This window comes from Sus scrofa, chromosome X, assembly GCF_000003025.6.
Source record: "Sus scrofa isolate TJ Tabasco breed Duroc chromosome X, Sscrofa11.1, whole genome shotgun sequence".
NCBI lineage: Eukaryota > Metazoa > Chordata > Mammalia > Artiodactyla > Suidae > Sus > Sus scrofa.
In genome coordinates, this window is record NC_010461.5 from 54824499 (window position 1) to 54852127 (window position 27629).

General features: G+C 51.6%; 1 protein-coding gene across 6 annotated transcripts in view; it reads left to right on the top strand.

Moving 5' to 3' along the window:
* STARD8 (StAR related lipid transfer domain containing 8) overlaps positions 1-27629 on the top strand; it is an 83528-nt gene that overhangs the window by 51310 nt on the left and 4589 nt on the right. For 3 of the 6 annotated variants that reach the window (XM_021079617.1, XM_021079618.1, XM_021079619.1), the window contains 7 exons: positions 18051-18122; positions 20256-20337; positions 21331-21394; positions 23244-24643; positions 25203-25376; positions 26609-26768; positions 27203-27401. In XM_021079617.1, coding sequence (XP_020935276.1) covers positions 18051-18122; positions 20256-20337; positions 21331-21394; positions 23244-24643; positions 25203-25376; positions 26609-26768; positions 27203-27401 — 2151 coding nt within the window. The remainder of the gene's footprint in view (positions 1-18050; positions 18123-20255; positions 20338-21330; positions 21395-23243; positions 24644-25202; positions 25377-26608; positions 26769-27202; positions 27402-27629) is intronic. The other 3 variants (XM_021079620.1, XM_021079621.1, XM_005673701.3) reach the window with 3 other exon arrangements.

A 27629-nucleotide genomic window follows, 5' to 3' on the forward strand; every position in this document is an offset into this window, starting at 1 on the left:
GATGGAGAGCCTAGTGGTGATTATGCAGCTAAGTCAGCTGGACAACTAGTAGTGGTGGGGAAGGCAAGCAGGACAGCAGCCAGACTGAAGGTGGGGAGTGGCGGGGCCAGTTCAGAGCCCCGGGCCCCAGAGGGTGGGCTGGAGGGCCCTGGCTTGTCTCCATCTTTCTCAGAGCACCAACATCTGCCTGCCCCAGAGGAGACTGTGATGAATCACACCCAGGGCTATTTTCAAACCCTGACTCCTACTACGACTTGCTCCTGCCCCCACTCTAGGGATTGATGTCCCCACCCACCGTCTCTTACTGCTTTCTGAATTTCCCCTTCACTTTCATCCTCCTAGAATGAGAGACAATTCTTGTCTGGGGTTGAGAGGTCAGGCAACCCAAGGGAGTAGAGAAGGTGGCAACTACAGGTGATTTCTGAGTGGTTGATGGAGTGAGCCAGAAGAGTGTGACAGCAGTGATGGCTTTGGGGGTGGGAGACTCTTTCACCCTAAAGCTACCATATTGCTGGACATTCTGAGCTGGTCCTCATTTCCAGGATTTGGCCTAGTCCAACTATGTTCTGAGTATGAGATTTGGAATTTCTGCTCCCTGGACCTCCGTAGTTAGGGCTATAAAACACTACATGGATAGAGTGGGGTTACCCCATTTGCTTGCCTTCTCTCCGCTTCTTAAACGGCTCTTGCAGAAGTATGCTAAACCCTTCTGTGCTTCTGTGGTTCCCCTCCCCGATTTGGGGAGGAGAGGCTGTTGGGAGATGATATCTGGAGCTGTTTAGGGTAAAGAAAGAGGCTGAAGCTGCGCAAAGGGGCTGTGTAACCCTGTGTGAGTGCCAGTGCGGGTGAGGGGGGGAGTCTTGCAGGGAAGACAGAAAAGCCTTCCTTATTAAAGCACAACACCTCCTGAGTTTGAGCAGAGGAGTGAAGAAAGTGGCACAGGGAAGTCCCAACTTTGACTCTCTCTGTCTCCTTGACATTTAAAAATTCCATTCTTAGGGCTATAGATTGGAGACAGAGCAGAGGACCCTTGGAGCCAGCTATAGGTACAACAGTAGTGACATAAAAAAAAAGGAAGTACGGAAGGGAGGAGAGGATGGAGACTTTCATGGGGATGCTGTGGCAGCTGTCAGCACTTTTCCACTAGGACACTCATGAGGCTTGCTCCCTATTCCAGCCGTGGAAAGTTCAGGTTCAACAGATGGCAGGTTTAACCAAGGCAGGCTGTGCCTCCACCTTCATGGGGTCTCTTACTGGAAGAGGGAGTTACCTCTGGCTTGAATAGAGTAAGGAGAACTTTTTTCTTGGGCTCCCAGTTTGGATCAAGCATAGTGGCCCTGGGCCTTTGGGAAACTGTTATCAGATAAAGTAGAGATAGGGGATCTGAATGATGCAAGGGATCTAGGGTGGAATGTGTGAGCTCCCCCGACCCTGCAACCCTAAACAGAGGAGTTGAGCACAGGGCTGGGCCCACAGTTGTGGGCATCACGTGTTTATCACAGCTTTATTCATCTGTGACTTGGGGCCTTGGTTTATGTGTGTGTATTGGGGGGACAGGAGTCTTAGTAAACTTGAATCAGTGGACAGGAGGCCATAGTCACCAGTCCGATGTGTGTGTTTGTGTGTTACATCTGCTCTACCCAGCCTTCTACCTTGGGAACCTGCATGCCCACCATTGCTGTGCCTTTTACCCTGACCACACAGGGACTGCGGAACTGGAGGTTAAGTTCCTTTAGAGTCCAGTGTGGTGTGGGGCAAATAACAGGGGACTGGGAGCTGAACACATGAAGGTTTAAGTCCAGACTCTGCTGCTCCACTTGACTTCTGAGACTCTTGGTTTCTCCCTGCCTTTTCCACTTCACTGCACTAAACGAGGGGATCCAGGGTGAAATGCTTGGTAAACGATCAAGTGCTGTATAAATTATTAGCCATTAGGTTCAAGCTTGGTGCTAGATTTTGTGGAGGACACAAAGCGTAACCCCCACCTTCAAGGAATCTATCATCTAGATGCGAGTGGCATGAATGGCACATGACACACTAAGTCTATTTTGGTGAGGTCTTTAAAAAATGATTATGTTGTGAGTTTGATCCCTGGAAACTTCCATATGCCGTGGGTGCAGCCAAAATAAAATAAATTAAACTCAATTAAAAAATTATTATGAAGAATTTCAAACATACATAAAAGTAGAGATGATTGATGTAATAAAATCGTATGTCACCCAACTTCAACAGCCATTAGCCTGTGGCCAGTCCTTCCCTATTTACACCTCCATCTACTCCACCCTCTTTCTTGTTATTTTGATATGAATCCCAGACACCTTATCAATTTATCTATAAATAGCCATATATATAAACTATACAGATAGGCAGAGGGTAGGGACCTATAGACACTGCACCATGAGTACACCTTAAAACAATCCCTTAGTAGCATCAAATATCCTGGCAGCGTTCATATTTCCCATTGTTGAGGAGGATATTTCACCCTGGGAGGCTTGGCCAGGGAGCAGTTTTTCTTTAGACTGAGAGGAAGACAGAGGCAGTGACATTTGAGCTGATCCTTGAAAGTGAGGCCCAGGACCAGTCGGAGCTGGAGGGATTATGGAGCTGTAGACCCTTGCTTACAGTGCCTGTCTCTTAGGCTCCAGCTCTGGGGGCTTGGACTCCCAGAGGCTGGCCTGTGGAGGCTTCTCCCAGAAAGGACATGTGTGCCTTGGTTCTCTAGCGGTTAATGGGAGTTCTAACTCTCTGACTGGCCCCCCCAGTTCCAGGGCCACCCAGGAGCTGGAGGTCTGCAGCCCTGGGAGAATTCCTGGGAGGTTGCTCGCCTCCGGGCCCCTCCCCTGCCCCTGGCCCCCGAGGCCAGTTCCAGTTCAGAGCAAAACAGGATGCATTCAGGATGAGCGTCTTTCCTAGCTTGTCATCTAATCACCATGACCCAGCTTGGAGCTTCCTCTCTCATTCATGATAAAAACCTCACTGTCTCGCTTTTCCTTCCCACCCCAGTAAGGGTGTGCTAACTTCCTCCACATCCGGGCCAGCCCTCCTCCACCCCCATGTGGCGCTGAGGGAGAGCTTCCCTCATCCAGGCCTCGCTGCCCCAGAGCCTCCTGCTCTTGGGCTGTCCTTGGGAAAGGAGTGGCTCCTTTCCAACAAGCCCGGGGTCCTGCCTCTGTTTGGTTAATGATTGAGCCACATAATAACCACCTCAGAAAGTCACCTCTAGGGGATGGCCATTAACTAACTCCTTGTCCACCTGGGGCTTTAAAGGGACCCCATTTTGAGCCCTCACCTTCACCCAGGGGGATATTAACAAACATTCAGTCATGGGAACTCCTGGGGCCAATTAAACTTATGCCCCTCTGTTTTCACTTGAGCAAACAGTAGTAGTCATTCACATTGCTTCAAGGACACACATGCAGCTTGGGTGGTATTGAGAGGGGCAGGGAGTTGAGTTGATAGGGATTCAGATGGGCAGTGGGGTAAGGTTTTTTTTTTTTTTAAGGCATCAGAGTCAGAAGGGGGTCGGATGTTTCCAGGAGAAGTTGACCCCCTGATTTTAATTTGAAAGTCAAAAAAGAGCAAGAAATGCCCATCCAAATGGTTTGCCATTACTGGGGATGGGGTGAGGCTGTGTGTGTGTGTGTGTGTGTGTGTGTGTGTGTGTGTGTGTGTATGTGTTTGTGTTTGGTAAGGCCATGGGTCCCTCCACACCAGGCTAGGACATGAGGCCTGAGGCCTCTGTAGTGTAGGAGGAGGAGGAGGCCTTCCTCAGAGAGCCTGTATCTTGACAAGCAGTGGGAGTTGGAAAGGGTCAGGCTGGGACCCAAGTCCAGTTTAGAAAGCTCTAGACCATAAGAAATTTTCTGCAGTTTCAGCAAAACGAGAAGGAACCAACATTTAGTGAACCCTGTGGGCCTACAATGGGGTCAGGAAACTGGGCTTCTGGTTGCACTTCTCTGTAGCTGCCTCTCCATGAGTGACTTCAGAAAGGACATTTGCTTTCTCCGGATCTAAATTTTTAAAATGCAAGCCCCCCAACCCCCACTCCATGACTCAGTTTGTGGGAAGAAAAGGGCAAAGAAACCATGAGACTTATGGGACATTTCTGCCCCTAAGACCCCTATTGGACAAGGACTGAAACAGGTAATTGGGCAAGGCCAATGGGAGAAAACCTCATCTCTCTGGACCCCACATTGGTACACCCCCATCTTTAAGGGATAGAAACCCCTATAAGACAATAGAGAGGGGGGGCTCTTCTTCCCCCTCCCAGCTGTCCTGGGGGCTGTTTGCTTTCCTGTAATAAAGACTTTTGCTTGCTTGCAAAAAATAAAATAAAATAAATAAAATAAAATAAAATGCAAGGCCCATGGCATGGACTCAGTGGTATCTCAGGCTGCCTTCTAGTCACAAAAGTGTACATTCGCAGTCAAGGGTTTTTTCTTATACACAAGGCAAAGGTGAGCTGACTTCAAATCTTTCCAGGCCCAGTCACTAAATACTCGCTAAGTACTTGCAGCTGGCTGGTCAGTTTGGGCTGGCTGGACCTTGAACTGCCACAACTTGGATTTTCTTTCAGTGCAGGCTTTTGAGCAGTTTGTGTCTGTCCCAGGTGGCCACCCTCTGACCCATTCAGCCCCAAGTTAATGAGTGACCTGTTCCCCCTGAGTAGTACCAGCCCAAGGTGCTCCTGGGATCCCAGGCCTCTGTGGGAACTGGCTGGGGGCCTAGCCAGCTCCGGTCACCTTTATGCTTCTCCTACAACAGCCCAGAGGTAGGAAGCAGATGGAGCTCGGGGAAGAAGGGCCTTTAGAGGACACTGGGTTTAAATTCTCCTTCTGAAGTTTGGGTCTTGCTCTCAGAGGGCTTGTATAGTCACCCACCTTCAATAACTGGGAGGGCGGTATGTCAAGGCAGTTGCTTGCATCCACGGAATTTCCAAAAGTTTTTTTTTGATGTTGAGCTCAACTCTGTCTCCCTGAGATTTCTATCCCTGGGACCACCTTGACCCGGCTGTTTTCTCTGACCTATAGGACAGAACCAGAGGCCAGAACCCGAGTCCTGCTGTGTTCTTCTGGGACTATACAGCCTCAGCTCTTCCAAGTGCTCCTCAGGGGACCTGGGGCCAGTCCCCTTTGCAGCCTCGTTACTGTCCTCTGCACTTGCTACTGTTTGTGGCTCTGGGGGTGGGAAACGGAGCTCTGGAAGCCCCTCACTCTCCTTTTTATTTATAACCTGAACTCTCAGAAAACTTCTCCATTATCTTTTTCCTGTTGGCTCCAGCAGGTAGATTCTGAACCCCTGTAGTCCTGGGTCCAAACACCTCACACAGTAGTGTCTGATTCTTTTGTCATTCTGGTCCAGGCAGTTGCCATGACTGGGGAGCTCTGGGAGGGTGGGGCCTTCTTCTTGGTGTCCTGATCAGCAGAGGACAAGCCTGAGGCGAGGAAGTGCTCACCCGGATGAGTAGACTGTGTCGCACTGTGGGGGCTGTCTGTGTAGCCTGCTTTCCCGCTACTTGTTTTTGTCTCTTGAGCTGGTGGGGGTGGGGGAGGGGATATTTTAAGGAGCACTGAGACTGGAAATGAGTCTGAGCCATGCCCACAGTGGGGCCTAGAAGGGTGAATCAAACAGGGAGAAGCACCAGCACCACTCCTCTAGCAGTTGATGATGACACTGATGAGTCCTCCCATTTCTTTAAAGTTTCCAAGGCACTTTCACTTCCATGATCCCATTCTGTTCTCAGAGCAGCCCAGTCCCATAGACAGTGTGATTCCCCCCAGTGTGATCCTGGCTGATCCTCACCTGAGGCCCAGAGGGAGGAAGGTGTCTGTGGAGGGAGGATTTGGAACCCAAGTCTCCTGCTGCTCAGCTCACCCTCTTTCCCCCAAACCATGCCCAACACCCAAGGCGGCTATGGCTGACTTGGCAGCTTCCCCACCAGAGAGGAACCTCTGCCCAGGCCGCAACTAGGTTCCCATGGCAGAGGGAGTGACCTCCAGAAGAGGTTGCCTGAGGATTTCCTGTCCTTTATCTGGGCTGGCCAAAGGCACACTGGTCTGAGGTGTGAGATAGGCACTTGCAGCCAGTTGTTCTGCTCCAAACTGGGGTCAAGTCAGGCGGGAGTAAGGGCAGTGAGCTGGAGAAGCACTTTGCCCCAAACATCTGGGCTGCGCAGTCCCCACCTGAGCAGGGCCTTCTAAATGGAAAAAACAGAGACATGAGGGAAAGGGGCCAGAGTGGAGCTGAAGCAAAACACCCCCTGATCTGTACACATGGTGCCTGGGGCAGGAGAGTGTTGTGGTGAAAGAGCAGGGCTCAGATATAAGACAGCACTGCGTGACTTTAGGCAGATTATATAACCTCTATGAGCCTCCATTTTGTAAGGAGATACATATCTACCTCATAGGGTTGCTGAATATGAAATCTATCATATATAATAGCACTCTCACCATTATTGTTGTTGAGTAGTACTTTCTGCCACCTTGTCACTTTTCTATTTCTCACTGATCTGGAGACATGCTGTGCTCAAACCTGCCACCTCCTGGGCATTAGCTCTGGATGTTTTGTCACTTCAGATTCTGCCTCCCCCAGAAAAGCTCCTCCTGGCCATGCCTGCCTACAGGGCTCCCTTCCAGTGGCCTCCAGTGGCACTGAGGATACTGCAGTAGGCTTGGTGTTAAGAGGATAACACCAAAAAATGATAGTGAACTTTTCTCAATTCTTGACACATTTGAATTTACTTATTTTCCAGGACAATTTGGTAAGCCGGGTACTGCTATCATCACCCCTGTTTTACAAATGAATAAACCAAGCAAGGAGGGATTCAGGGAAGAACTTACCCAAGGTCATGTGACTCAGGAGTGGTGGAGCTGGGATTGAGACTCAGGCCATCTAACTCCACCACCCACACCCTTAGTGACTCTGTCATGCTTCCCTCTTCCCTTTCCCAGGTGCCTGGCTGGGAGGCAAGAGCTGAGGCTTGAGTCTCTCTTCCACTCCTGACTGCTCCCTACACCCACCAGCAATCAGTCACTCCTGCACAGACAGTCCCCAGGTCCTTGCCTTCCTCCTCACCCTGCCCCCCTTGGGTTGAAACAGATGCAGAGGAGAGAAAACACCAAAGGCTAGGTACTGATGCTCTAAAGAAGAGCTGCAGTGGGGTTGGGGAGGGTGTTTGGGAAGGAGTTGGGGGTTGTTCTGATGGCGGTGGCAGGCTCGCCTGATTAGCACTTTCCAGCACTGAGGGTGGCAAGTGGCATGGGGGAAGAGACATTTTAATGAGCTATCTTGACAACCAAGTTGCATTATTTAGAAGGTGTGGGTGGTTAGGGGTGGGCAGGAGGTGGTCTGGATTCACTTTTGTGAGCCCTCCAGCTGGTGTGGCCCATGCTAAAATTGGATATGTACATGGGGGGCTTTTGTCTAGAAGCTCTAGTCCTCCCTGCAATGTTCCTACCTCCAGGCTCTTGGGTACTGCAAGCTTCCTTCCCTCAGGCTGTACCAGCTGCCAGCTCCATTGCTTTCAAGCTCATTTTCTGTTATCTTGCCTTCAGATAAGCTCTGGGGGTTGGGGTGGGGGGCTTCAAGGAACAGTCCATCTTAGCCTCTGCCTCCCTGAGAAGGGTGGGCCTGGTAGCAGCTCTGGCCAAGAGCTCAGCATTTGTTCAGTTTTCCAGACCTTCGTGCCTTCTGTAGGGCCTGCATAGAGTAGGTGCTTGGGTAATGTTAGCTGAATAGTGTACAACCAAGGGGGAGTGGATTTGGAGAGGAGAGCCTGGGGAGGTTGACATGGGAACAGCTCAACAGGAGGGCTATGTGCATTTTAGGCAGGCTCCTGGCTGCATTGGTAGTTGACCTTTCAAAGCCTCAGTTTCCCAATTTGCACAGCAAGCCTGCTTTGGAAAGGGTTGTTATGGGGACCAAAGAGATGTGGGATGATCAGGTGCCTTCTCCACTACTGGGAACTTACTTTAGGCTAAGGTTTCAGGCAGCAAAAACCCTGGTGTATGTTTTTTTTTGTGTGTGTCTCTACGGCCTAGGCTATTTCTCCTATTTAATGAGGAGGAGCCTAACTTAGTGGCTCTGACTCTGGAGCCAGACCACCTGGATTTGCAACTTGGCCCACCTATTCTTCACTGCTGACCTTGGGCAAGTTACTCCATAGCTCTGGGCCTCAGTTTTCTCATTTGTCAAACAGAGATATTATCAGAGCACTTACCTCACAGGGTGTTGTGAAGATTCAGTGACATAAACCATATGAAAAGTACCTAAAATAATGCCTAGGACATAATGACAACTTATACCCTTCAGCTGGTATGATAATTATCGCATTTTATACTTGCAAAAACCTCATGTTGTTGGTACTATGATCATAACCCTATTTGACAAATCAGGGCACTGAGGCATGGAGAAGTTAAGTCTCACCCAATATGATCTGTGTAAAGTCCTGCTTAGCCCAGGGCATGGCACAAAGTATGTACTCGATAAATATTAGTGTCTGTTATGAATTATTCTTAATAATTACATTTAGTATCATAAATATTATTATCAGTAATGAGCACAGCCACAGCCGAGAAGTAGCAGAGCCAGGACTAAGAGCCTTCAGATTGCTAGTCTGTTTCTCTTCCCACTCACTGTACCCCCAAACCTCTATGCTCATCAGCTGTTAGGCTGCTCTTTGGGATTCTTCTTCCCTTCCTCACGCCATGGCTTGAGCATGCCCATGGTCACCCCTGCTCCTGTCCTCTCCTTTGTGTTCCGAGTCATGGCCCTGCCTTTGGCTGCTGTGGGGCTCTGGGGGGTGACTTGTGTCTGCTGGCTTCCACAGGGAGAACAGACCCCACCTGAGGAGGCTACTTCTCTCAGGCCTACTTCCTTTCTGTCAGAGACAATTTTCTCTGGATCTCAGGGTGGGGCCAGGCTCCTGCAAGGCATTTCCTGCCCAGGAGTTTATATTTGGCCTCAGCAAAAGGAAAGGGAAATAGGGTTAGGAAGTGGGGGAGGGGGTGTAGAAGTAGTGGCACGGGGTCAAAATGGGCAAGTGCCAAAATTTTGCAGGCCCAGAGAAAGAAGCAGGAGATGGCGCATGTCCTATCTGTGACGTGAGCTTGGATGCCCGCATGGGAGCTTGGGATGGGAGAGTTCAGTGTTCCTTGAGGTCAGAATGCCTCCACTCTCAGGCAGAGTCCATTTTCCCTTCTCACACCTCTGGGCATAGGCTTTGTGCCCTGGGGCAAGGTGTGCTGCCACTCAGCCAGATTGCTAAATTGCATGTGTGTGCTCAGTTCCGTGTCCTTGCTGTGTGGATACCAGAAGAAGGTGTGGAGTCAAAGGCCTGCACACTGTTGAGTTGGGAAGCAAGACTTCCTGCCTAGGTGTTGCCAGAACATTCAGTATCTCATACCACACAGTAGTGGGGATGCTGAGCCCCAAAGGACCCAATGCACTGGAGTTCCAGTTGAAGGGGGGAGACAGAGGTATGTGCTGCCAAGAAGGTAATGGAAATGTACATGGGGCCACTTAATTTAACTGAGCTGCTGGGTGGTGGGGTTGGTGAGAGATCAGGGAAGGAAGGCTACATAGGAGGGGGTGTTCGACCTCCATCTTGTTGAATAATATAGGAGGTTGCAGCTTCAAGTCAGGCTGGGTCTAGAGTATAGAGCTGGAAAGCAGTCTGATGTCTGTCCTGGGCTGTGGGCAGTGGGGGGCCCTTTGGGTTATAGAGCAGAAGAGTGGCCAGGTCAGAGCTGGGCTCTTGGGAGAAGAAGCTGGCAGGATGACCTGTTGAAAGGAGAATCTAGAGGCTGGGAACTTGCAGGGCTGAAGTAATCCAGGAATGAGAACCTAGAGCATGGTTGGGCATGGGAAACCATGACCACTGGATGGAAACATTGATGGAATTTGGTGGCTAAATACATGAGTGGAGAGAGGACAGACCGGGTTGACTGAAGGTTTAAGCCTCAGTGTTTGTTGCCTTTAGAGACAGGAAATCAGGAGAGCTGGGAGGGAAAAATGGGTTTGTTTTTGGGCCCCTTTGAGGGTCCCCTCTTGAGTCTCCCAGAAGAGAGCATGCAGGAGAAGGCCCCATTTCTCAACTGAACCAGCCACTTCCAACCACACACTTTTTTTCTGGGTCTATATTTTGTTGAGAGGCCATTAGAAAATGGGGAAATGGCACCTTAGACAGAGGTGCTGACTTGCCCAAGGTCACCCAATAAATTCCTCATGAAGCTAAGGCCAGAATGTAGTTCTTCTGACCTTGGATCCAATACTCTTTCCACCCATACCACAGTGGAGAGTAGTTCCATCTGCCCCAAACTGGTTAGGCTGGCACCTCTTGCCTCCAGGCTGGGGACTAGAGGTGATGGAGTAGCACGTGGCTTATGAAAACACCTGTGTTTCCTTGTCACCATGACCTGTCAGAACACCTGGGGCAGGGTAGGGGGCAGGATCCCCTGAGGGCAAGAAAGCTAATGGAGCCACTGCAGCAGATCAGGTGGCAGCTTTGACCTTCACTGTCACAAGGAGGCTCTGGGCCAGGCAGGAATGTCAGCTGCCTTCTTTGGCCCTGATGCATCAAGTGCTTGCCTAGGAGACCACAGGCTGGGCTGACTCTTGACCCACATTTTCAAGCAGCCCCAGCAGGCCCAGAGCTTTGTGGTAGCCACAGAGCTCTCATGACCCTCCATCACTTCCAGCTGCATACTGGAGCTCAGGCCACAGCTTTACAGGGGTGACACAGTTGGAGGTTCCTTATGTAATTTCCATATTCATAAAAACTCCAAACAAGAACTGCCACCTCTTCCTGGCTGACCCTGCAAGAGATCCACTGTGTCCAAAGGCAAGGGACCTCCAGTGATTACTGCATCTATTCTTAACCTCACTCTTCAGGACATCCCCAAGGTGAGCTGGAGCCATCTGGAGGTGCCTAGGGCCTGCCAGTAAGGTGGAAGCTGCCTCTCACGGTCTGACACTTCAGGTCTGGAGTCAACCCTTCTTTGACTGTGGGAGGTGTCCTGTGCATTGTAGGATGTTTGGCAGCATCCCTGGCTAGCAGCATCCTTACCCAGTTGTGATGACTAAGAATGTCTCATGACATTGCCAAGGGTCTTCTGGGGGGTAAAATTATCTCTGGTTGAGAATCCCCATGGGCCTGTGGCTATGACATGTTAAGGAGGGAAGGGTATTAGAGTGGAGGGCTGCATGTGTGAATCTGCCACTGGCCAGCAAGAAGATTTGATGGCTTCATTTTGTTCCCACCCAATCCCATGGTACTGTATCCTCCTGGGCCCTTTGCCTTGGTGGTCCCTCAGCTGTGATGGGGAGACTCCAAAAGTTCTGCTCAAATGGGCCTAGTGCCTTGGCATCACACTGTAGCTCTGGATGAGACCAAGGCTCACATCTGAACAGGTGCAGTAGGGGCCCTGGGTTCTGCCCAGCGACTTAATGAGCCAGAGGCCGGCCACAGTCCAGCACTGCCAAGCTGGGCTGCTTGACATTGGCAGCCCTTTGCTGCAGCACCCTTCCTGCAAGGGTTGGAATGTGGGATGAGAGCTATTTTGGTCTCATCTCCCTTCCTCCGTCCACCTCCCTCCCCTGTAAGAATCTAGTTAGAGTTGTGATTCCAGCTAATAGCAGCAGGAGCTGGAGAGATGATGTGTGCACCTGACTTTCCAGAGGACAGGGCATGGTAGACCCCATTGAAGTCCTCTCCAAGGTCAGGAGGATAAGTCTTGGCAGGCCTGGTATCCATGACAGCTCTAAGTATGGGTCCTCATGGAGGCCCTTCTCCCTCAGTCTCCAGAGAGAGAGGTGGCATGACCAGGCAGTCATCTGTTGCAGCACCTATCTCGAGGGCCCCTTCGTACAAATTCTAATGAAGCATTGCCTCTGAGGGATCCAAGGTTTGAGGCTGGGTGGGCATGCTTCTCATGGCCAAGGGCCCTTAGTGTTACCTTATGGGAGGGTGGAAGGAGCCGGTTGTAAGCACTTGGGCCAACTGAGACATGGGCCCTCTGCTAGAAGGCCAACATCTCCTCCTCCTCAAGTGGGGCCCCTCCCTAGGAGTGTGGGTGGATGGAGGAACTGGAACTTGCCTCAGCCAAGAGAAGTGATCTGAGAAGCTGTTTGCCAGGACCTGGCATTTCCCAGGTGCAGCAGCAGAACCTGGAGTGAGAGGCGGCCCCTCTGCCTACCTTGGCTACCAGCTGGGCTTCACAGAGGCCACTTTGGGAACTTGGCTTGGCACATGGAGGCATTCCAGGTCTCTCTTCACCCCTCTGAGCACCTGCTCTTCTTCCTGTGCTCACTGAAGGTGGGAGAAACCCCGCTGAAACAAGCCTTGTTTTGGAGACATCCATCTTTGGTGAGATGCCTTTCCAAATAGGCAGCTGAGTAAGGGAAAGGAAGCCAACACTGAACAAAGCACCTTCACAAACAACTGCAGACGTGCCTTCTCCTGTCCTACTGTGTGCATTCAGATCACTGTTCCCTGGGCCCAGAGAAAACATAGGCCAGTGATGAGAATGGGCCTGAGTGTGGCCTCTGGCTAGAATTTTTCCAGAGACCTACACCTGTGGCTTTCTAGCTGGCCTCATCCATTTAGGGCAGTGGTTCTCTAGCCTGTGTTTTTGAATCACCTGGAGATGTCTCAAAAAACAAAAAACTAACTCTATCCCCAGAGAGTCTAATTTAATTGGTCATGATTTAATTGGAGCCCAGGCACTGGCATTTTAAAGCTCCCCAGATTATAATGTGTAGCCCGAGTTGAGAGGTGACTGCTCTAATAGTAACAGGGCACTTTGATCTGGGCTTCTGTGACATTTGCCCATTGCCTGTCTTGAGCCCTGGGTCTTGCCTGATTCCCTAGGCCTGAGCCAGACTTTTGGTTGGGAGGGAGCAGGTTGAACCCAGGCCTGAACAGCTCTCTCACAGCCCACTGGATGACCAAAAGGCATAAAGGGCTTAAGTTTCCCAATAGTGGTGTGAAGAGGGAGTGGTTAGTGAATCAATCAAGTGGCTGGGTGAGACTGGAACTCCGGCAGCTTATTTTCCTGTCACCTTCTCTTCACTTGTAGCTCATTTTCTCACTTCTTTACACCTAGGACCCAATCTGAACCTTAAAGACTGCATTTAAGTAGTCTTGTCTGGTTTTGTTTTGTTTTGTTTTTTGTTTTTGTTTTGGTCTTTTTAGGGCTGCACCTGTGGCATATGGAGGTTCCCAGGCTAGGGGTCGAATCAGAGCTGTAGTTGCCGGCCTATACCACAGCCACAGCAATGCCATATCCAAGCCGTGTCTATGACCTCCACCACAGCTCACGACAATTCCGGATCCTTAACCCACTGAGCGAGGCCAGGGATCGAACCTGCAACCTCATGGTTCCTAGTCAGATTTGTTTCCGCTGTGCCACAATGGGAACTCCAAAGTAGTCTTAACAAAAGCAGACCTCTGTAATGAGGACTTTCATTATAGCCACTTTCAAAACCAGACAGAACCTGACCAGATACACACTGTAACCTTGGAGGTAGGCAGGAAAGTTGTTAGTCTCTACTTCTCAGATCCGAAACCAAAGCTGAGACAGCGAAGCAAGTTGCCTTAAGATGATTTAGGCAGCAAGCAGGGAAGTCTGCTTGACTGGAAAAAGCTTTTTCTCCAACTCAGTTGTCATCTTTGGCATTGATGCATTTCCTCAGTGGGAAACATTGCTGCCTTTTTCCTGGGTGTGGAAGCTCTTCGTTCATACAGTGTTTTTCAAAACCAGAAGCCCCGCTTTCTCCTCATTCTCTCCTTCTCTGCATAGAAAAATGCACCGTGCTAAGAGGATCCCTGACCCTGGCCTGTGGAAATGTGGGAGTAGATGTTGTCATTGACCCCTGAGACCATCTGCTGCTGTTCAGCTATTCCTTCTTAGACCCTCTCTTCAGAAGACCTGTGGGCTTGACTCTAAGGCCCTATTTGATGCTGGAGCTTCCTAATATGTCGCCTCCCTCAACTCTCCTGTCTCCCCAGCTCAGCTGGGTCCTTCCCCAGGGAGAGAGTCTGGCATTAACTCTCAGTGGAATCCAGTTTGTGCCAGCTGAGTGCTGTCCTTGACCTGTACTGGCATATCACCCTGGACTTGGCCAGCAGATGGCCTGTAGAACGTCGTTGTTGAAACTGCTGCAGACTGCACATCTGGACACAGAGGCAGGACCATAGACATTCCTCTGTCACTTGCCTCAGCCTGCCCAGTGTCACTCTCCCCACCAGGCACATAAGACAGCCCTCAGTCTGGGCTGCTTGGGCCCCAGCACCAAATGGATTGACTCTCCTGGGGGTGGGTGGTCACTCCTAGACCCGGCTGGGACAGCAGGTGGGAGGAACAAGGCAAGGCACCTTAGCTCAGTCCTTAATCACCAAGATGTATATCCCTGACTGCTCTATCTGGGAGGGAGCCTCAGGGCCTCTCTGTACTCCATGAGGTGGTGTATTGTCAGGAGGCAGTGTCCCTGACATCCTGTTGAGTAATAATCCATTACATTCCTCAGATTCCTGCTGGGAAGGGCTCCTGGGGATTCATTCAGAGCCCTGCTTTAAACCCCTTGGCTCCTTTGTCTTTTGGAGCTATTATGGCCTCTTTGAAACTTCTGCCTCCTAACCTCACCTTCCTGAGTCATCTGGCTTCAATTCTGCCAGTGATATAGATGCAGCTACTTTCCAGACCTAGAAAGACATACTATTAGCTGGGTCTCTTTCTCCCATGTTCTTTTTTTCCTTGGGACCTTTTGGGTAGGGCAGGAACTCATCTGTTGAATGTTTGATTTTTTTTTCCCTCTCCAGTATTTTGTTTAATGCTCTCAGTAGCTATTAGAAGTGGATTCTGTTATTCTCATCTTCCAGAGGAGAATACTGAGTTGTAGAGAGGTTAAACAACTTGCCCAAAGTCAGAGAGCTAGTGACTTACCAGGATTGGAGTTCAGGCTTAGACCAAAAGGGGCAGAAAAAAGTTTGGGGGCTTGGAGTTCTTTGGAGTCTAAGCCCTTTGTTTATCTGGTATCTGAGGGCAGGTTCCATAATGCAGTGGAAAAGAGCACTGGACATGGAATTAAAAGATCAGTCGTAGTCTCAGTTGTGACACTTTGTGTGACTTGGAAAAGTCCCTTGGGCCTTTTCCATTATGTTCATATTGTAGCTTTTTTTGGGGGGGCGGGGAGGGTCTTTTTGTCTTCTACAGGGCCGCTCCCACAGCATATGGAGTTCCCAGGCTAGGGGTCTAATTGGAGCTGTAGCCACCGGCCTACGCCACAGCCACAGCAATGTGGGATCCGAGCCATGTCTGTGACCTACCCCACAGCTCACGGCAACGCCAGATCCTTAACCCACCGAGCGAGGCCAGGGATCGAACCCGCAACCTCATGATTCCTAGTTGGATTTGTTAACCACTGTGCCACAACGGGAACTCCCATACTGTAGCTCTTTAAAAATACTAATTTGGAGAGTATCACCACAGATCAAGTAAATTGGCCTCCAGGGATGGGGCCCTGGGGGAATTGGTATTTTTGAAAAGGTTCCTACCTGATTCTAACGGGCTTCCAAGGGTGAAAAATCCTTGAGATAGATGATTTAGGCCAGCATGTCTCAAACTTTAATGTGCATGCAGATCACCCAAGGGCCTGGTTAAATGTGGATTCTTATTCAATAGGTCTGGGATTCTGCCTTTCTAACAAACTCCCAGGTGATACTGATGCTGCTGATAGTCCAGAGATCACACTTTGAATAGAAGAGGGGCTAGAGGGCTCTATGTCAGAATGAAAAAAAATTGGTGCCCACCTGAGTGAGCTTGTCTCCTTCCTTCCAGCCATGGCCAGGGCTGCTGCCAAGCATTAGGGGAGTGGGCAGCCTGCCCCTCTCCCACTGGCCCCATTGCTCAGACATAAGGCACAGATGTGTTAAGATGAGGATTTTATCACCATACTCTCCCATCTCCTTCAGGCTCAGGAAGGGCAGCCAGGTGCCTCTCTCCTCCCCCTCTTCCTCCTTGTTCTGCATCTAGGCATGAGTGACTGGGGGCTGCAGAGGCCTCCAAGGGTGACATGCAGGCCTGTCCCTGGGGACTGGTTCCCTTGCCTGGGTGGCCATTCCAAGTGGCCCTTGAGGGGTCACTGTCTCCTTCTGTGCCTGCCACTCTGGAAACTCCAACCTTGTCTCCTTTGGTACTTCCCCTTTGTCCTAATCACAGGGAGGCAGAGCTGGTTGCCTGGAGGGGCTCTGAAGACAGGGAAGGACCTTTCCCCAGGGGCATGGTAGGAGAAGAAGGCAGGGAAGTGGCTGTGACAGCTGGCTTAGTTGTCCTAGCAGCAAAGCCATGTCCCTTAAATGTCATCTGGGTCGGTGTGAAGTCCCTTTGGGCTGCTTTTACCACATCCCCAGGTCACCACTGGCCTAGAGACCTGGATCCTTTTCTGGGCTTGCATTGCCCCCTGCCAGAGAGGCTGAGGTACTGCTAGCTGGGCTCTGTGGGAAGAAACACTTTCCAGTACCTCTCAGAGGTCATGGTGATTCCTAGTTCTCTTTTATAGGTTAGAAAATTGTGGTAACGTAGAACACACATGTGTGCACACAGATGCAGGTGCAAGTACGTACACAGACCGAAGGGCCTCTGGGGGTGTGTCCCATGCTGATCGTGTATCCTGGACATGAGCAAACTCAGCTGCAATTACATGCAGAGATAGATGCATCAGGGCAGCAGCGACTGATGCACTTGCTCTCAGAAACGCACCAGTATTTACCAAAGCCCTCAGTGGCTCTAGAGGCTGCAAAGCCCTCCATTCTTACCCTCAAATCCTCCTCAATGTGCGACCCTTGAGGAGCCTATTATTATTATTTTTTGACTGACTTGGACCTTCCCGAATTCTTTCCTCCTTTATCTACCCACCCAGCATTTCTGAAATATCTTTTTGTCCTTTAACTGATGTTTCTGGCTGCCACAACCCCATCTTGGATTTCCTTGTAGGAGAGAGAGCACTGGGAAGAGAGAGCTCTTCCTGTCTTGGAAAAATCCCCGTCAGTTTCTTTGGAGTCCCCTGGTCACAGGCACTGAGGAAGTGGAAGAAATGTTGGGGGCAGAGTTCAGAAAGCAACTCTGCTGAGCCACAGACTCTCGCTCCTCTCCCACTACCACAATGCCAGGTCCCCTGGTCCCAGTCCCATTGCTCTCTGGTACCACGTGGGTAGGGAACAGATAGCTGCCTGGGCAGTCCCAGAACCTGCCGCAGGTACTCAGCCTACCATGGCCAGGAAGGTCTCTGTGGCTTCAGTCCAGCTGCAAGTCTCCACTGGGGTTGGCAAGGATGCTCAACCCTGTGCCAGGCATGGCCAGAGCAGAGGTGGGGCGCTAAGCCCGCCATTGCCCACCAAGGCTCCCATAGGCCAGCATTGTCAGCTTGATAACCAGCACTGGGTTGTGCCACAAAGAGGCCAAGCCAAGGCAGAGAGCAGGGGCAGTCCTGGGAGTCTCCATGGGGAGGGAGGGCTGGAACTTGGTGATCAGTAAAGGAGGAAGAGCATCTGGGAGGCTGCCATGTCCAAAGGGTCAGAACCTGAAGCAGGAGTCAGACTGAGCTTGGACTCCGGTCCCAGCACTGCAACCTTGTCAAGTGTGAGACTTGTAGACAAGCTCTTTCTTTCTGAGCCTGTTTGGAGAAATGTAAAATGGGCATATTAACATCCTTTGCACGGCTTAGGCTTATGGTGTGTGTTAAATGAGATTTGGTTACCAAAGTGCTGGGGAATGTTAGTTATGATGATAGCAAAGAGAGTAATAGCCATTGAACATTTTGTATTCCTCGCTGGACTAGGATGGTCTATGTGGAAGGGGGTGGTTCCCTGGGGGAAGTGGGGGAGGAGGGGAGGTGGCTGGCTGTGACAGGGAGTGCTTCTTTTGTCATTTCTAGGTCACCATAGCAACAGGTGCCTGCCTACTGGAGAGAGAGAGATATTTGGCTGGCTTGGCACCAGCAACCCCTAATCTCCTTTCTCTACCTGTCTCTCCCCCCACCCCATTCTCTTTTAGAAGCTGAGGCCAAAAAAGTGTGTGGGTGGCTCCGAGCGACAGGATTCCCCCAGTATGCTCAACTTTTTGAAGGTGAGGCCGCTCAATGGCGCCCCCTCCCCCACCTCAAAACTTGCCTCATCCCTCCACTTTTCATCTGGAAAACGGGGCCGTCTGGTCTTTTCTCCAGCCACACAAGGAGCTGTGTACACTGGCCCTGCTCCTATAGTTACACCCTCTCTCCTGCACAGGCCTCTCTCCTGCACGCTCATCAGCTCTCACAAGCTCTGGGGTCACCCGTGTGTTAAAGCACCTTGTCTCAAATGGGGCCACTTCTTCATGACGTTTCTGAGGACGCCGTTCACATAGATGCAACATGGAGGGGGCATCCTAGAAGCCTTGCCTTCATCTCGCCTCATTCCTGATTTCTCGGTTTTCCTTAATTTTTCTGTTTTCCTATAGAGTTGTTCAGACTTGCTGTTTCCACTTCCCCTCTTCTTCCCACATCCCCACTGTACTGGCTGCATCCCTACCTCACCAACAAAACAGCCCTGGTCAAGCTCACCGGGGACCTCTGTGTGGTCGAATCCAGGAGTCAATTAACAGTCATGACTTAAATCTCTCAATAGCATTCAGCACAGTTGGCCACTCACTTCAGCTCCTGGAACACCCTCTTCCCCTGGATGTCCCTCTGGCTCTCAGTCTCCTTAACTGACTGGGCTTCCTCTAACTGAGGCTAATTGTTAGGGTGTCCCAGGGCCCTGTCCTGGCTCCTCTTCTCTTGACATTTATTTCCTAGGAGATCCTTGTCCAAGTACCACCTATATTCAGATGACTCCCCAGTGTCTCTCTGTCCAGACCTTAGTCCCAAGCTCCAGATTAGCTTTTCAACTCCCAATTTGCTATCTCTGCTCAGGTGCCTGACAGATGTCTCAGATGTAACCCTCTGATGGCACCACCATCCACTTAAGCCCCACACCCAGGCATCATCCTCCATTCCTCTTTTCCTTTGTCCCTTTATCTAACCTGTCAGCAGGTCCCTTCTCCCTCCAGAATCTATCTTGACTCAATCTACTTCCTTCCACCTTCACTGCCACACTGTGTGACCTGCTTGCCTGGCCTAGTGCTGCAGCCTCCTTCCTGTGCACCCTCCTCTACTCTGAATGCATAGCAGCTAGAGGGACCCCGTGAGTATAGGTCTGATCATGTTACTCCTCTACTCTGCTCTGTGTCACTCCTCCGCAGGCTTCACAGTGCAATCAGAGTGAAGTGAGCACCAGCGCTTTGTTCCGAGAGGAGACCCAGCTTCCAATAAATCCCTCTCCACTTTGCTCACTACGTTCCAGGCTCTTTTCTACAACTCGCTCATACCAGGCTCTTGCCCTTCTTGGAGCCTTAGTTTTAGTCCTGCCTGAGACCTTCTCCCAGGCCCCTTCTAGCTTTTCAGGGCTCAATTCAGAAGCCACTGTCCTCACAAGCAAGGCCTCTACCCTGTGGCCCTGGCTCATGTCTTTGCTAGCATTTGTAACTGTATACTTTGCTGTTCTCATATATTGTTACTGTCTCTTGCCCTCCTGAGAATGTGACCTCCTAAGGCATGGATCATTTTTTTTTTTGTCTCATTCACAGCTGTATCCTCAGTGCCTGGGACAAAGTCCTTGCTCAGTTAATATTAGTAAATGAGTCCATGGGCTTGTTTTACCAGGAAGGCAGAAAGGTGTGGGCTTTCAAGTGATGCTCTCTCCTCTTCCCCGACTCCTTTCTCTTCCCTCCCCTCCCTAAACCTGGGGGAGCAGGCACCCTTGCTCTGAGCAGCAGGGGAAGTGGGGCACTGTTTGGATGGCCCTCTCCCTGTTCCCCACCATTCACCTTGGGCCTCAAGAGGAAGGTCCCTGTCCAAGCAACCCATGATACAGAGGGGACTGTTGGGACCCAGGTGGGCTCTTGACAGCCACCAGGGACCTTGGGCCTGCTGTCCTCCATGGGCCTTGATGGGTCCTCTCGTCCAGCCAGACCCTCCTGGCCTCTCCCTGACCTGCCCCCCGCCCCCATGGCCAACTGCAAGTTCCCCAGGCCCCTCCTTCACTGAAGCCTTTCTCCTCCTGCTCAATGCTCAAAGGCCTGCCTCCCTGCTTCCCTGGCTCCCCTTTGCTTGCTCAGGGATCTCTGGTGCTGAGTTTCTGACCTACCACCCTTGACTCATCTTGGCTTTTCTCTGCCATACAGAAGGTTCGTTTCCCCTGGATATTGGCTCTGTGAAGAAAGACCACAGTTTTCTGGACGAGGACTCTTTGGGGGCCCTGTGCAGGTAGGGGGACTGAGGGCCAGCCTGAGGGCCTGGCTTGGGGCTTTCTCATGGAAAGAAGCAATCCTTGTCTCCTCTAACAGAGGGGGACCCTACATTTAACAAAGCTCATCTGATGCAGTCACACTGTTCACTCTGTCTTCTGTGTCTGTGACATTCCCCCCCCCCACCCAGTTGCTAGAAAGCCAAGGTATGGCCTTGATCTTTTCTCCCTTCAGTTTGATCCTCCAAACATCCCTCTGATATGTCCACTCTCTACTTGTTTGGGGCCGAACCACGACTTCTTGGATCCATTACAGTGGCCTCCTAACTAGCCTTCCTGCCTTCTGGCTCTGCATCCCCACTCCTGCTCTGATCCAGCCTCTCTACAGCTACTGGATTCAGCTTCCCAGTGGGCACTCCCCTGCATCCAATGTGTCACCATCTTCTGGGAGAAGTCAGAACTTTTGTTTTAGCATGACACCCAAGGCCTGTTGCAACCTGGCTTTGATCAACCTTATCAGCCTAAATCCTTCCCTCATACACATACTGCCTGGGATAGGAGTCCCTGTTTCTCTCTCCCTCTGAATTCTATTTCTGTTCTTCAGGAAACCTTCTTTGACTGCACCCCCTGCCTTCGTGGAAATTGTCCCACCCTCTCTGTGCCCGCTGTGCTGTCTGTCTACTCTGTTCTTCTTCTTCTTCTTTTTTTTTTTTGGTAGATTCTTTTTTTTTAATTTGTTTTTTATTGTTATTTCCCCCAACGCTACTCTGTTCTTGAATGTGTCCTGTCTGCAGTGTTTTTTTCCAGAGGTCATGATAATCTATAAGTTTCCAGAGGCCATAATCTACCCAGCATCATGTCTGCAACCTTCATGAACACGGGGACTTGGGAGAAGTATTGATGTCTTGGACACATGGAGCATTGGCTGGCATCTTGAGAGTGTCTCAGAAGTTATGCCCTGTACGCTTTGGGGCTTGGGAACCCAGGGTGAACACTGCTTTTTTTCCTTGCAGGAGGCTGATGACCTTGAACAATTGTGCCTCGATGAAACTGGAGGTTCATTTTCAATGCAAACAGGTGAGTCAGGGCAAGAGTGGGGTCTGTGATTCTGTGGCAGCATGGGGAACCCAGGATATACACAAACCGCTTATGAAACTAGCTTTAGTGTCCTGGAGTCTGGGTGTCTGGGGCAGTGCCTTGCTCCAGCCTGGGAGTAGGGTGTAGGGGGCTTTATGAGGCTTTTGGCAAACCTGGTCTCAAAGTTGGGGTGTGAGAATAAATAACCTGGCCCACAGCCTCCCCACCCCTCTCGGCCCACTCTTCCCTCCTGGATTTACTAATAACTTGACTTAGTGATGGCTGTCCCTGAGGGAAATCCATCTGCCTACAGTACCTGCTCTGTGATGGCAAAAATTCCTTAACTAGGGGGCAGAGACAGAATAACATGATGGAAAATCACAGCCCAAGTGGTCTTAGAAGTCAGGATTCCCAACCCCACCACCCTGAGGTCTTCTCCCACTAAGCCTCATTTTCTCCATCCCTATAGTGAATAGGAAATGGCATTAACAGCCTCCAAAGGTGTTTCTTTTTCTTTCTTTCTTTTTTTTTTTTTTTAGGGCCGCACCTGTGGCATATGGAGGTTCCCATGCTAGGGGTCAAATCAGAGCTGTAGCTGCTGGCCTGTGCCACAGCCACAGCAATGCAGGATCCGAGCCATGTCTGTGACCTACACCATAACTCCAGATCCTTAACCCACTGACCAAGGCCAGGGATCAAACCCCCGCATCCTCATGGATACTAGTTGGGTTCATTAACCACTGAGCCACCATGGGAACTCCCTCCAGAGGCATTTCTGACTCCTCCAGTGTTGCGCAGAAACTGGGAGGGTTCTCTGTTTGCAAAGTAGCCCCAGAGAGTGGGCCAGATGACCCCATCCTTCCCCAGGGTCAGGACCAAGGTCATACAATGTCACGCAGTAACTCAGTGACAGAGCTAGGGCTAGAATCCTTGGCTTTTCACTGACCTCGTGGATCTTTTTCCACCAGAGGTCTTCAGTCGAGTGAGTCGGTCAAGCCACCAGAGCCCAGGCTTGGGAAGCAGGAGACCCCTGGGACCCTGCCCCCCAGGCTCTGTGCTGCCTGCTCAGTGACCTTGGGCAAGCCTCTCACCCTCTCTGGACCTCAGTTTCCCCACTTTACAAATTAGAAAACTGGAACATCTAAAATATCCTTCTAGCTCTTGCATTCTGTGATTTTTTTTTTTTTTTTTTTTTTGCCTTTTGCCTTTTGCCTTTTGTCCTTTTAGGGCTGCACCTGCAGCATATGGAGGTTCCCCAGGCTAGGGGTCTAATTGGAGCTGTTGCTGCAGGCTACAGCCACAGTCACAGCCACAGCAGCACCACATCCGAGCCCCGTCTGCAACCTACACCACAACTCATGGCAACCCCAGATCCTTAACCCACTGAGTGAGGCCAGGGATTGAACCCACAACCTCATGGTTCCTAGTCGGATTTGTTTCCACTGTGCCACAATGGGAACTCTGCATTCTGTGATTCTAATCTAAGGCTATAGCCTAGAGATTTTCTAGGAAGCTGCTGAGGACAGGAGGTCAAGATGCTTGGGTTCCAGCCCTGGCTCTGTCACTGAGTTACTGCATGACATTGTATGACGTTGGGCAAGTGACTTCTCATTTGTCTGGGTATCCCTATCTGTTCGATTAATCAGCTGACTGCTACCCTCCATCTGGGCTTTGTCCATGACTCCTGGCTTCTGGAACTCCCAGAGCCAGACTTCTAGGACATGTCCTCAGCCAGAGAGCAGGGCCCTTTGCCTCAAAGTTCCCTAAGAGTTTAGAGGCAGAGAGTGGAGCCCAAGCAAGGGCCTGTGGGCTGGACTTTTCTGACCCCAGCCTGTGGTACCCTACCCAGAATGAAGACTCAGAGGAGGAAGATCAATGTACCATCAGCAACCACTGGGCCTTCCAGCGAGAGAGTAAGCGCTGGTCTCGTGTGGGCTCCTCCAACCTGCTGGCCCCACCAAGCCCTGGCCTGCCAGTGACCTCCAGCTGCGAGAGTGTCCTCACTGAGCTTAGCGCCACCTCCCTGCCAGCCATCACTGTGAGCCTAGCACCCGAGCCGGTGGACCTGTCCTTACTAGGCCGTGCTCCAAGCCCAAGTGACCAGCCCTTCCTCAGCCCCACCCGGGCCCAGGAGGGTCCCAAGGACAAAACCAAGAAGCACCATTCCCGTAGCTTCCTCAAACACCTTGAGTCTCTGAGGCGGAAGGAAAAGGGTGGCAGCCGGCAAGCAGAGCCCCAGGATAGCTCAGCCACCCCAGAAAAGGCCACCAAAGCCTCCTCTTTCCGAAGTCGCCATGGCTTCCTTTCAGCTGGATTCTATAGGGCCAAGAACCGGGCGGCCACCTCAGCCAGTGGCAGTGGCACTGAGACTCAGAGGGCCTGGGAGGCCTGGCCTGTGGCCACGTTTCAGCATCCTCAGCGGGTACACCGGGGTGACTGCCTGGTTCATGTGCCCAGGGACCACAAACCAGGCACATTCCCTCGCTCCCTGTCCATTGAGAGTCTGTGTCCTGAGGATGGACACTGCCTGGCAGATTGGCAGCCAGGTAGACGCTGGGGCTATGAAGGGCGCAGGGGCTCCTGTGGCTCCACAGGCAGCCATGCCAGCATCTATGACAACATGCCTGAGCTGTACCCAGTTGAGCCTGTACTGGCTGGGGCCGAGGCTGAAGAGGAGGAGGGGGATGGGGACAGCTACACTCACCTGGATGACATCCTCCAGCATGTGTGGGGGCTGCAGCAACGGGTAGAGCTCTGGTCTCAGGCCATGTACCCAGATCTGGGGCCCAGAGATAAGGAAGAGGAAGAAGAGGAGGAAGAAGAGGAAGAGGCCAGTTCATCAGTAGAAATAACCACCAGTGAAGTGGAAGGACAGACCCAGGCTCCAGCCCATGAGGAGTCCCTAGCCGCGGGCCAGGTGGATGTCCAGCCAGGAGTTCTGGCTCAGGCTCAGGCTCAGGGCCCAGCCGAGGCTGAGCTCCTGGCACAGGCAGAGGCCGAGGGCCCAGGCTTGGCCCAGGATAATGAGCAGGAGGCAAATTCAGGTGGGGAACCCACCTCTGCCTCCAGCCTGTCTGTGGAAGAAGGACACTCCATTTCTGACACTGTGGCCTCCTCCAGTGAGCTGGACAGTAGTGGGAACTCCATGAATGAGGCCGAGGCCACAGGGTCCCCGGCTGGACTCCAGGCATCAGCACCCCGTGAAAGACGAGATTCGGGCGTTGGGGCCTCACTGACCCGACCCTGCAGGTGGGAGTTCAGGGTAGAGGTGGGGCAGGGCTTCTGCAGCCTCTCTCTTTCTCTCCCCCTTCCCCACCCCTTCTCCTCCCTTCTTCTTTTCCCCTCCCTTCCTTTTCTGCCATCACCCCCTCCAAACCAACTTCTTAATCACAAGGCCCAGGAGCAAGTTCGATTGCTCCTTTGGGGCCTCAGTTTCCCCATCTGTAAATCAAAGGCATCAGAGAAGATGGTCTCTGATCCCCAGCTTCTCTATTCTGGGTTTCTCAGAGCAGCCCCTCCACTGCAGTCTTGACAGGAAGGGGGACTGGTACTGTTTGCTGGCACTAGTTGTGCCTGAGCTCTGTGCCACCCTCCTTGATAGCATTTTGGCTGCTGAGTAGTCCTGGAAACCAAGACTAAGCTTTCTTACCCCCCCCACCCCCCGGGGCCCAGCAGCAGCACTGACAGTGGTCCCATTTCCTTGTCTTTTCTTTTTTTGGGGGGGTGTGGAGGACCAAAAGAACACAAGTTTCCTAAGGTTTATCCAAACCTGCCCCTCTGGCCTTCTCTACCCCATCACCCCCATCAGGAAGCTCCGTTGGCACAGCTTTCAGAACTCCCACCGGCCCAGCCTCAACTCTGAGTCACTGGAGATCAACCGGCAGTTTGCCAGCCAGATCCACCTCCTGCACAAGGGCTCACTGCTGCGGCTCACCGCCTTCATGGAGAAGTACACCGTCCCCCACAAACAGGGCTGGGTTTGGTGAGTCCTTCTGGGCCCCAGTGGGCTGCTCACCCAGGTCCTGGCTCCTTCCTTGCCCCCACTCCAAGGCCCTGGGAGGGTCATCTTTAGAAGGTAGGTGTAGGAAGGCGGAGCTTACGGGCCAGTGGAGTGGTGGATGTGCCAGGAGGCTGGAGAGGTCTTTGTGGCTCTGAGTGGTGTGTGTACATCTGTGGGGAAAGCACGTGGGGTTCACATGAGTATGAGTATGAGTGAGGAGGGGTGGGAGTAGGGAGTTTTCCAGCTGTACTTTCTCCATCCCAGTTTCCATGCTGCCACCAGGGAGAGTGTCTTAATATGCAGCTTGGGTCCCCCTTACTGACAGACCCCCTCTTGTGGCTCCTCATTGCCAAAGAATAAGGTCCAGTTTCCTTCCTATCACGGTCATTGCACATTCTGACCCTGCCTCATCTGCCGGGCCCTTCAGCCCACCACTCCCAAGCAATCACCACATTGTCCAGTGGACAAGTCGTCCTTCTCTGAATGCACTGTGCCTTTTTTTTTTTTTTTTTTTTTTGTCTTTCTACAGCTGCACCGTGGCACATGGACGTTCCCAGGCTAGAGGTAGGATCCGAGCTCCAGCTGCTAAGCCTACACCACAGCCACAGCAAGACCAGATCCAAGCCACATCTGTAACCTACACCACAGCTCACGGCAACGCTGCCAGATCCTTAACCCACTGAGCGAGGCCAGGGATTGAACCTGCATCCTCATGGCTGTTAGTCAGATTCATTTCTGCTGAGCCATGACGGGAACACCCTGAATGTTCTGCGCTCTTGTTCCTGCCTCTTTGCCTTTGCCCATGCTGTTCTCTCTGCCCAGAATGCCTGGTTCCCATTTTTCCTCTGGCACAACACCTACCCACCCCTCAAGAGCCCGCTTAATTTCTACCTTCTTTCTGAAGCTTCCCCTGATGCTATAAGTACAGTTCCCCTCCCTTGTAGGTCTTCCCCTAAGTTCTTGGCCCACTCCTGGCCACAGATATTATCGCTACCCATTGGTGCAGTTATCTCCTTGACCAGACTGAGAGTTCCCTGTGTTCCTCTGGGACTCTCTAGGACTGGGCTCAGAGCAGGTGCTTGATGATGATTGTTGACTCTGGGGATATGGTGTGTTTCCTACCCTGCTCACCCCCAGCTGAATCCCCCCAAACTGCTGAATGTCCAGGCTATGTCCTGCCCCCATTGCTGATTTCTGGTCACTCTCCCAAACAGGTCAATGCCCAAGTTCATGAAGAGGAACAAGACACCGGACTACCGAGGCCAGCATGTGTTTGGGGTGCCGCCCCTCATCCACGTGCAGCGCACAGGTCAGCCGCTGCCCCAGAGCATTCAGCAAGCCATGCGATACCTACGCAGCCAGTGCCTGGACCAGGTGAGACTTTCCAAAGAGCATGAGAAGAGGTGTTACTGAGAAGGAAGTTCAAGGTTGAGGAATTGGGATGGAGAGCTGCTCTGGCATCAGGTAGAGACCCTTCCTATCCTCAGGAAGGCCCAACAGGGATGGGCCCAAAGCTCCCTTCTGTCTGATTCCATGCCAGCTTTTTTCTGGCCCAGGCGCAATAGCTCCCACTTCTAAGAGCTCCGCTTTAGCCTAGGTCCTCCTTTTTCTACTCACTTCCACTAAAGCCATCTTTCTTTTTGGCCCCAAAGCTATAAAAACCCTTCCCTTTGCTTTTTCCATTTATCTCCTACTCTGCCCAGCAGGAAGCTTGCCAGCTTGGATGTCTCTGGGGTGGCCTACCCTCCTGACACTTGGTCCAGGGCTGGCCCCACAGTCTTCCTTCCTCCCTCCCCTGCTTGTGCCAGGTGGGCATCTTCCGCAAGTCTGGCGTGAAGTCCAGGATCCAGAACCTGCGCCAGATGAACGAGACCTCCCCAGACAATGTCTGCTATGAAGGCCAGTCAGCCTATGATGTGGCTGACCTGCTAAAGCAGTATTTCCGGGACCTGCCCGAGCCAATCTTCACCAGCAAGCTCACTACAACTTTCCTGCAGATCTACCAGCGTGAGTTGCTTGCACCTGTTCTCAGTACCCTGTTCCATCCCGAGCCTCTCTAAATCCTAGGGCTTGTGGAAGATTAACCTGTTGTGAGCTCACTGGAAGATTTACTATGCTGAGTTGGTCCTTAGAGAGAGACACATTCTTTTTTGTTGGTGGTGGTGGTAATTACAAATTTACTTTCCTTTAAGCGATGGGAGGGGGTCTCTCAGACAGATGACCTATCTAGTCCTG